General features: G+C 47.5%; 1 protein-coding gene across 1 annotated transcript; it reads right to left on the reverse strand.

Annotated features, from left to right (window-relative positions):
• Positions 1-2,403: 2,403 nt before the first annotated feature.
• Positions 2,404-3,583, reverse strand: PFICI_04279 (Guanine nucleotide-binding protein alpha-3 subunit; the record flags this gene model as incomplete). The annotated part of the gene is made up of 5 exons (XM_007832860.1): positions 2,404-2,503; positions 2,565-2,803; positions 2,855-2,984; positions 3,041-3,169; positions 3,228-3,583. The coding sequence occupies 5 exons, from the start codon at positions 3,581-3,583 to the stop codon at positions 2,404-2,406; spliced, it is 954 nt and encodes a 317-aa protein (XP_007831051.1).
• Between the last annotated feature and the right edge of the window lie 7,314 nt (positions 3,584-10,897).

Here is a 10,897-nt window from a genome sequence, read left to right on the forward strand (position 1 = left end):
TTGAGTGAAACCCCAGACAGAGCAAGTGCTTGTGGTTACTTTACCCCAGATTACCTGGACAGGTGATATCAATCTCAACCTTGCCCGTTGAAATCTACACAGGTAAGCTTCAGGTACCTGAGTCAAGCATGTACGGAATATATCTACCTACACTTACCGGCATTGCGGAATAAGCATGTCAATGTAAGCATATCATGGAAGATGGCCAACTACTTTTGGCGGCATGTAGCGAACCTACTAATGTTGTGTTTAGCACAAGAACTAGGTAAGGCAATATAGCAGGTAACTTGAATTGAGGTACTCAATGCATGCATGCAGCTCACATAGTTTGAGGTCGTGTAGGAAGGTTAGGTACTTTTCTATCGACCGACTCCATCCTGTTGTTTCTGCGACCGCAATTGCTGCCCAGAAGCCATTTGATCTCCATAAGTCTCAACTTTACCACCCTCCGTACCTCGGATTCAAATCAAAAATGCGAGTTTGCTCTCATCACCTGCGTCTTGGCTCGAATTGTCGCAGACCGGCCTGGGCTCCTTCAGCTTCCTTTCTCGTTCTTTGTTGCCCTACACTAGAATCTATGTAGAATCATGCCCATCCGCCGATCAAGCCCACTCAAATTCTTCCATTCCGTTCCGTTTCAATGGAGTCTCCTTTCGTCTTGGGCCCCCGTCCGTCTCCTTTTGCGTCAAGTGGATGGACGCACCTCCTAATGCATGTACCAATGTAGTGTACTCTGTGGAGGGCGGCAGCTTGAGTGGCAGGAGGAGTGCGGGGGTCAAGTTACACACACATCCAGGTGGCTTTGCAACATACATACAGCTCCAGCACCGATTTGCTCCACGTATGGAGGAGAAGAAGGAAAATGCATGGCACCGGATGCATTTACTTTTTATTGATGTAAGCCAGCTAATGAAGATATTTTAAACCATATATATACGTCTCGATTGATGTAGCAGCCATCAGTACATATGAAGCTGCATACATTATCTACATAAATGCACTCGACGTCGGATACTGACATTCATGTCTTTCCCCTTCCACCGTTTGCCATCCCTGGAAATCTGAGCTCGTATTTCTGCCTACATACCTGGCAGCTGGATGGATGTACTTGGTACACAATAGGTCGTTATCCACCCATGGCGCGGCATTTGCCAAGATGCTGGCATATTGCCAAGTCTGCCTTATCCAAGTATAGAGACAGATATAAACCGATGAATGCCTTGGGAATGAACAACTAAAGATGCAATCAACAAATGCTGCCATATATTTACTTTCTTGATCTACTTAAATGTGTAGAGACTTGGCCAAGGTCCTACCAACAAGTCACAAGGCCCATGGACATTCGATGTTGAGAAACCTGAACGGGTGTAACCCCACTGCCATTCCTACCTATACACACCGACACCAAATGTCTCCTGTTCAGTGACCAGGGTCATCAAGAACCCCATTGCCCCGTTTTCTTCGTTGTGCGGATCAGCCGGAAGAGTACATGGCTATACTACTACTATCATAATATGTAGGTGTCCCTCATCCTGACTGTTCCACTATCATGCATATGTATGCAGCTCGGCAGTACTACTAAAGCGCAACTCGCAGCCAAACGAGACTGTTCATTTGCTCCTTGTTATTCTCATGTCGTGACTGCCCACGCCCCAACCGGCAGATTTAAATAACATATGTGTCATTTCATCGTGTCCTTTTCCCCCTTCTTGGCTTCTTGGAGGCGAGTCTGCTGGGCTTGGTTGACTGCTGGCCGGTAGATAGTCTTGATTACCTGTAATGATTGCATGGTGGCCAAAACACAGAGGTAGCGGTTGGCCGCAATGATCTTTTGGCCCAGCAAAGTCGAATTATTTTCAATCTTCAATACTGCCTCATCGTACAGTTGTTTCATTAAAATATAGTTATATGGGGGGGTGGTTTCCTTCACTACGCGCCCCCGCTGTCCAGCCTTTTATACCTCGAGCTGATTTTCGTGAGACCCTTGCGGCTCTATATGGCAAATATTCATTCAGCACGTCATTCCTTTGAGGTGCTGGCCAGTCCTTCGATTTCCCCTGGGACATGATTTGCGCTGTCCAAGACAGCAGTAGGACGTCTCTTGAGACGTAGGACCTGCCCCAGCAGTGTCCTTGTGAGAACAATGTCTCCTCGTTTCGGCTCGCCATCACCAAGCCCGTTGGATGCGTGCCCTGTCTCTAGTCGTAAGAACGTTATAGGGATTGTTCGCGCCCCGACCCCGGAACGCCATGCCAAAGGGATAGAGACTTGCCACAATATTCCCAACCCCTGCAAAGCAAAAAAAAGAAAATAACTCCTGCCCAATGCTGAAAGTCATAGACTTTCGTATAGTTAGAATCCAGCGCCCCAGATATTAAGTAGACACAAAGGAAAGATGGGTAATCACAGGATGCCGGAATCCTTGAGGGCGTTGTTGAGGATTGTCTCCTTGACGGCAGCAAACACCAAGCGGATGTTTGACGTATCAGTTGCTTGCGTCAAACTAGAATTTGTTCTCGTCAGCCGTCGCGGATTGTGATGAAAAGGGAATATGCTCTGCTTACTGAGGATACAAATTAAGGTGTGCTCGATTGACCTGGTTGAACCGCCAGAGCAGGTATTTGGCAGCCTTGTTGACATCGTTGCCTCCCGAATAGTCTGGGAAATAGTTGCCCAGGGGTGACCTAGGCAATTTGACCTTGAAAATATCGACCTTGTTCAGGAACAGGATGATGCTTGTCCGCATAAACCACCTCGAATTGACAACAGAGTCAAACAGCAAGAGACTCTCCATCATTCGGTTCTGGACATTTGGTCAGCATTGCTCCTGCGCATGGGCATCTCATGTCCTTACCTGACTGCTCTCTTCCAGCAGCACTTGATCGTACTCGCTCAGGGCCACACAAAAGATGATCGACGTAACATTCTCGAAACAATGGATCCACTTCTTACGTTCGCTCCTTTGGCCTCCAACGTCGAACATGCTATTGTAGCCAGAGTCAGACATGGTCATTCTGCTGCTCTGCGGGTCTCCACTTACTGAATGCTCAGAGCTCCCATCTGGAAGCGGGTCTCATAGATACCCGTTGTCTTTGTTCTTGCTCGGAGCACGTCCATCTCATTTGGAAGATAATCCGGCGCGCATAGTCTCTGTACCTCATCAAAGAAGCTAAAAGGTTCTGTTAGCAGCAAAGACGCCATGTCAAGATATATCGAGCAAGGCTTACTATCCTGCCGAGTCCATGAGATAGAACTCGGTCTGATGATCCATTAGTCGCTCTATGCATGGATCGCTCCATATCGACTGAACCGCCTGGCCCACCCTGAAGTCGATATGCGCCGAGGGACCCGATTCTACTGTGTAACTTAATAAAAAGTTGCAATGTTCTCGATTCGCAGGGTTGCTCGGTTCGATATCGAATTGATCCATTGCGTTGATGACGGCCTTGGCGCATTCAATCAGGTTTTTAAAAACGGTGGCGCGATAGGCATGCAGCTCTTCCTCGGAATATCCTTTTAAATGAATGATCTTCATTTGTTTTACAATCGTCGATTTCCCACTCTCGCCGGAGCCTGCAAACATCTTTGGGTTAGCATAACCTCGTCAGCATCAGTCTCAGGCTCGAGAATGCTCACCAAGCAAGAGTATTTTGCATTCTCGCCGTAACCTCTTGGAGTCTTCATCAAGTGCCCTGTCTATTGCTTGGCTGCGCTTCTTCTGGTCCTCCTCTTCCTTATTCGTGCTCATGCATGATCCCATCTTCGCTAATGTAGAGCAGCTCGTCGCGAGCTGCCTTTAGTAAAGGAAAGCCAGTATATGCGCCGGATCCGATATCAGGCGCGTTGGCTACAAGCTCATTTCCCGTCTCTAATGCTTCCAAATGGCTGTTCCTGGAGGCTTCTCGTACAGTTGAAAGCGGCAGTGGCAGACAAGACGTTCGACAACGGGCGGGAGAGTCGGCGTCGACGGGCTAATCCCCGCAGTGCGAATGTGGCTGGCAACTCAAATCGGATCCTTTGTTCATGGGCGGAAAGTCGCAAACCGTCAAGAGTAGGTTCGTGGGCGGGTCCGGAGTAGATGTTACAGAGCCGACGGCAGCTCGCTCGGCAGTCGCGCTGGTAGAGGGTGGGAGCAGAAAGCGCCTGTATCAAGGCTCGCTCAACAGATGACGGAATAGATGGGAAAGCTCGGGAGGTCGGTTGAGATGGTGGCAGTACTACTGAGCAGCGTGGCTCGGAGCGACCTCATACGTAGTCCCCACAATGCTGCTTTTGGCCGGCCTGGCTAGTGAAAGACGGTCGATCGTTTAAAGTGCGGGATTGTGTGGGAGCGAGGAAGCTAGATCCGTTAGAAAACGCAGTTGATAGACCAGCTGAAAGTTGCTGTAGCTTGTAACCAAGCTGGTGTGCAGTTTTTTTTTTTGAGGCCGTTCTGGTATGATCGGATACGTAGTAGGTGGTAGGCAGCTGCTGTTCTTGCTCAAAGGTGTCATTCACGATGTGCAAAGTTGAGGCTAGGCGTTGCAGGCTAGGAATGTCGACAAAATATCGGTGTGATCAAGGTCGGTTGCGACTGAACTCTTTCTGGTGACTTTTTCCTCCCCCTTCCCTTCTCCCTTCGAGTCCACAGCCGTTTCTTTTTCTTTGTGGAACAATTGAGCAATTTCTATGTTGTCCCTCTGTATTGGCGGTACAGTAACACAAGGCGCATCTAGCTTGTGGTCGTTGCGATCAGATTGTAGCGAATTGCTGACGGGAGCAGTGAGGCAGCACTACCACCGTGAAATAGTCGGACTGTTAAAACTCAAGGACAACCACCAAGAGCCACAGTGGGATCTTGGAAGATGGGAAATATATTGGGAAAAGCCAGATAGAACCCGACAGACCGAATGCGCCGATGATGTCGCAAACCAAGCTCTAGCACTTGGCGGACTCCAGCTGAACTGTAAAGTACGGCCGCGCCAGTAGGTGGGCTTGGTAGGTCGGCAGGTATTTGACTGGACTGGCCTCTGTGCTCAGAGGGTGCAGGTGCGAGTGCAACGACAGGCGCTTCACAAGGAGCTGGCTGGCGCAACTGTGATAGGGACGGTAAAGAAGGGGTCCCGGTCTTATTCGCTGACACTGCCTTCCGCCCGGCCTGCCTTGCTCGGTAAGGCTCGAGCAGCAAGAAGCAGCAGAATGCGCGGGATGAGGATGGGGATTGGGATGGGATTGGGGGGGTGTGCTGTAAGAAAAAGACGTAACCAGGGCGTGGGTTGTCAGAAGAAACGTGGAATAATCAATGATCGGCCGTCGGGATACGATTGAATTAAGTCACCGCTAAATGTATTTACACAGTGAGTAATGTAAATTTCCAACACAGTTTAGAGCAATGCAGCAGTGGAAGAAGGCTCCCAGCAGGGCTAATAATGAATTTTGGGGTTATTAGGTACGCTGCGGCGTGGCATTGACACTATTGGCATTGCCAATTGACCTGGTACAACATGGCACCCGATCGTCTGGCTGCATACTAGTAAACTAAAATGTATATGCCAATTATCTCAAAGCGGATTGAGTTGATTGTTTAATCTGTCCTTTTCCGTCTTGTTAATCTCTTGTCAAGCATAAAGAATGTGAATTGTTTCATCCGCGGATACCGCTGGGAAAGCACTCGGTGTGCGAGCGGCAAGAAAGGCCACTGAAAGGTACCATACGTCAATTTCACTGCTGTCTTTACGGAATACCTATGCACATTTAACCTAGAAGGGTCAATTATATTCCAATTTCTGAGTCTCTTGTTTTCTTCTTTTCCTCCGTCTCTACTATCTCAAGGCTATCCTGTGCCAATTGCGATTGAGGTTTCTATTTTTACATTGCCCGAAACGTCTCATACACAAACAACGGCCTGGATCGTGCTGCTGCAAGGTCGTGGTCCTCAAATGAAGCCTCGCTGTCCACTAAACCTACTTACATCATGTTACGCACTGCAATGCAGCTAGGAGCCAAAGTCTCGCGGAAGCAGCGGTCACCGTCGTTTCAATGTTGCCCATCTGGTTGTACCCTACAATTCTCCTCGGTTAGCTCCTATGTCTAATGTAGCAGGCTGTGCTTTTTGCCCGACCGCCCGGTCTCCGTTACTACGAAGAATGCAAGTGAGTCTTGGGCAACATACACATCCCAGGTTGAAATATGATTGTCAATAGCTACATTGCTGTAGGTAGGCGGGACCAGGCGGAAATACACGGACGTGCGCATCAACCGTCTCACGCTGCCTTCAATCCAGCACTTCCCAGCCAGTACCTCATTGTACCTACTGTGCTTTTAACTAATACTTGTTCGGCTACACGGCCAACTCGTCCAGTTGGTATCTTATTCAAATCCTCTACAGAGTATATCCTTCAATTTATTTCCTTCCACCAGTTTGGGATGGGACATGTGAGGCCGTCGAATCGTCAAGTATCTAATCCAAATAAGCAGCACAGATTCATTAGCGTCACACATGAGCAATAATGACTGCACTGTCATCGGTAACAGCATCCCCCCTGCTGGGATCAACACACACTCGCATCCAAGGCATTAACAATGCTACGCCACCTACCTACCTGTGTCCTATTTTCCACGTGTTTTTTTCTGAGCAGCAGTTTTCCTTAATCCTTGCCGGGCACAATAACCGATATTGGCCTACGACTCCGTATTATTGATAGACGTCTTGTGTACCAAGGAGGCGAGCAGTATATTGAAAAAGCATTTCCGACTTGACGTGCGATGAAAATTCACGAATCTAGCTGCCACCAAAGAAAGAAGAACGCACTGTGTACGGAATAGCTTGGGTAAGAGTGCCGAGACTATCACCAAGCTGGTGTCAACCTAGAACCACCCATGAACTGGAGCTCCACTCAGAATCGTCAAAGTGGGAGATAATCATTGCACTGCGCCCAGATTGCCAGGATACAAGGTCACCCACCGATCAATCCCTACCTAACCGTCATCTCCTTTTAACTGTCAAGGGATGTCCTGCGATCAGTGCATCGCAATAGTGCTTGGTGAGCCTGGTGCGTGCTTCAGCGGTGTGAAGTGAATCTTCAGGGATCTGATAAAGCAGATGCCATACCGTAATAAGTGCAGCTGTCTCTCTTGACCATCAAACAACACTAGACTGGTAGCCTGTGTTAGAATTCTTTGGTTTCCATCATCATTGAGGCACGGTCTGGTCTGGTTTTGTTGGTCATCTTCTTCAGATATCGTCGCCGCCCCCAACAGACACCGTATATGGTACCGTACTGAGAGTAGGGTACTTGTGATAGATCCACCAGAATCGCAATGACCGACATGAAAAAGCCTCAACTTCAATCACGATCGAAATCAAGGCAATACCAGAGATTCTCATCGGAGAATAAATTGAAAAAAAAAAAAAAAAAAGAGCTATAAATCAAGCATCGATTTTCCAACTCGGGGCTCAATCAGCCGGTCATCAGTTGCCTTTTGTCACAAACCGAAGATTTGGTAGCGAGCAGTACAGGATCCACTCGTCAAGTTTGCCTATTTCAGATCGTCGTCCAGGACCTCGATCTACCCACGTGTCAGTCTGGGGTTTCGTCAGGAACGGTGGTAGGACAGCAGCTGCTAGTCAGCATGTGCTCTTGGTTCCCATTTGTCGCGCATTGGGCGATACCCACATGTCAAAAACGGCTCGTGCCTTGACTGGGCAATTCGAGGCAGATATCTACCGGCAAATGAAGTAGTCCTGTGTACGGCAAAACAGGGAGCCTCGGATAAAGTGAATATCAAGGTATGATATGCTGGTGTATGGTGCGCCAAAGTACTACTTGATATATCTGATCAGACCTATACTAACGGTCTTGTCCGGCAACCGTTCGTGGGCGGGAGATTGCCGGCCAACCCTAAAAGGCCTCGGATGTTGCGCCATGCTGACACATTGGCCAGCTAACCAAGGCTGCTAGGGTGGTTCAGCTAACAAGTCTTCTAGAAAACCACTTCATTGTTGAAAACAAGATCGTCGTCCATGGGGCAGGGGCACGGGCTCGTATTCAAGAAAACACGCCAAATGTTAGCAAAAACACCGTGCCTTTTACCAACGGACTCTACCATGGGTCTACTGTGTATGAGATCTACCGTGGATGTATAGCGCCAAGTGGCACCCTCAATTTTAAAGGCAGCAGAACAGCCAGCGAGCACGCAAGTCTCTGATGAAACGATCAGGCACAGCCGCTCCCACCCTAACTTGAGCGACCTTATTCCCAACTGCCTGAAATGGTTTGTCACAGGGCGTGCAATCCATGCATTCAGGGCCATCCCTCCACGCTTTTTCTTCTTACCACTGTGCTACGGATATATTCCGTAGCTCCGCTGTCAACCAGCAGATGAATGCCTACTATTACCTGCAGCACTTGAGACAGCTAAGGAAAACAACAAATTGCGTGTTTCTCATTTCACGTGCACCGGCCCGACAGCCCTTTTTCTTCATTTGCTGCGGCTTCCTACGCAGTCCTTTTTCTTCCCCGGCAGTTCTGAAATCGTGCAACCCACGCTAGACCGGTGAAATCATACTTTCCTAGAGCAAACTATAGATCAGGACGTCGCCAATCACGTTCCACAAGAAGCTTTTGTGCAAGCACCGACGCAAAAAGGAACGTCAAACTCAGCTTTTTGGCTCGCAATAATGCATACCGAGTCCGATGGAAACTCCTGATAAGTCTAGATTTTATTCTTCTCTTTTTGGATATCTTGATCCGAATCATCGGATAATTTTCCCGCCGCCGTGCAGCAGACGGCGTTTCGCACGTGTCACATTGAGTTTAATTCCATCGTCTATACTAAAAGTGATCGAGTCATGTCCTGTTCCGAAACGCTCTTTTCCGTTTGGTTGCTCTACAAATAGATGACTCGCAACAAGATGGTTGCTCGAGCCAGTATGATGGGAAACTACTTTTGCCATTACCCGAGTGGCTAGAAGCCATGTGCCATTTACCGGGGCCGTTGATAGCGCCAACATTGTCGTTTACAGAGTACCTTGCCCAGACTTCTTCCGATTCTATCCAAAAGCTGACATGATGCAAAACGTCACAAGACAAGAATTGCATCACTAATGAATACTTTTGTACAAGACCGCAGAAATGAGCAGCAGCCTCCGCCCAGGCCAGGTGCCATTTATATAATAAGTTTTCAAGGTTCCTGGAACTTACATTGGTTGACTAGAGGAGCCAGACTTCCAAGGAGCCCGAATCTATTGCTAAAATGCCCAGAAGAGTTCGGACTTTGCTTGGAATAAGTGAAGCCAGATAACATGTCATGCTGAGCACAACCTCTTACATGACAGCGACCGAGTGCTCTATGAATTGTCTTGTAATAATCGGTGATGATCTTGCTGCGGTGAGATGGACTTTTTGACTGGGCACGTGAGGGTTCCCAACTGATCTACAACCAAGGGTTTACGTAAACGCGTATGCTAGTTTCTTGACAGTAGTGTAACAACATATGTCCTCCGTGGACATGATGAGCCTGTAACAGTTTCTTTTGCTGCGAAATTCTAATATGCCGCGAAGGAGTTGGCCATTTCCATGTTTGTTGGGCAGAGAGGAAGCGGAACGAGGTCTAGTATCGTAATTGTGTGAGCGGCTCGCCCGTCTCTACATGGAAGACTTTGAAGGCAACAACTCTTTGCCTGGAGTCTTCTTGTCAAGTTTTGTACTTCTGAACCAATTGCAGAAACGAGCTTGGACTTGAAAAATTAGAAACAGGAAAATATGTGCCATTCAGGTATAATCTTCTCGAAGCAGCAACATGGAAACTATGAAGGCGCCATAATAAGTTGATTGGAGTCCAAATATGTCTGTAGTCAGTGACTACGACCGGAGGAGAGCGCTGATTTCCCTTTTCTTTCATCATGCTTCAATTAGAACCAAGCGATACAAGGAAAGCATTTCAGCGTAGAACAATCACCAAAGCCCTGTAATGTGGGTGTGAATTCATCTTTCTATGCGAGACTTGTGTAGTTTCCGTGTCTGTCTCCCAAAAGTCAAAACTCAAGGTGATGCTTTATATCGACAGGCCTAGCCAAATTGTTTTGAAAGCATAACATATGGCATTCACAAACAGGGCTCTAAATCCCGCCCATATTGTAGTGTAAGCGATGTTTCTGGAACCATTCTCTTCCGAAGCTCATGTATATGAATTTGAATATCTCTCCTGATCTGATGCTCCATACTCATCAGGGGCAAGAATGCATTTCTTCCGAGACTGCTCCAAGAGAATAATCAGACAAGTATAAGTTATGAATCCCATACCGATCAGAGGAGTGAATGCTGTTGGAATTGGTAGCGCATTAGAATTAGTGCCACGAAAAACCAAGTGGCACAGAATATAGAAATTTACGTAGTTTGCAGACAATATTTCCTTATTTGGTAGTTGTCATTTATAAAAAAGTAAAATGCCAACCTCGCGAGTTTGGCGCTTCATGATAATACTACTCACTGTTGCATCTTTCACTCATCGGTGTCATGGAGACCTTTGAGCAGTCTGTGAATCTCCAATGTACGAGGCTCGTCATCTCTATTCGCACTTTTGCTGGCCGGCAAATTTTCTCGTACAATCCAGCAAGCGATCGCACGCCAAAGACAAGTGCGACACGATCGGCAGAGATATTATTGTTCCACAACAGTAACATGTTTAATTCACTTACTTGAATCAAGTATGATAAAATGCTTCTCTTGCATATTTCCCTCGAGTAATTCGTAGTCCAATCCTAGATACTATAGAATCAAGATGCTCGTTTGCTCCAAATGAGAGCATAAACCTCCAAGTCATGATCAACAGGAGAACGAAGTTTTGCATGATGGACAGGACAGACGCCTGGTCATGAGTGATTTTCATAGCCATTGGACCAGATTGATTGTATTTT

This window comes from Pestalotiopsis fici (genome assembly GCF_000516985.1).
Source record: "Pestalotiopsis fici W106-1 unplaced genomic scaffold PFICI_Scf_3, whole genome shotgun sequence".
Classification (NCBI taxonomy): domain Eukaryota; kingdom Fungi; phylum Ascomycota; class Sordariomycetes; order Amphisphaeriales; family Sporocadaceae; genus Pestalotiopsis; species Pestalotiopsis fici.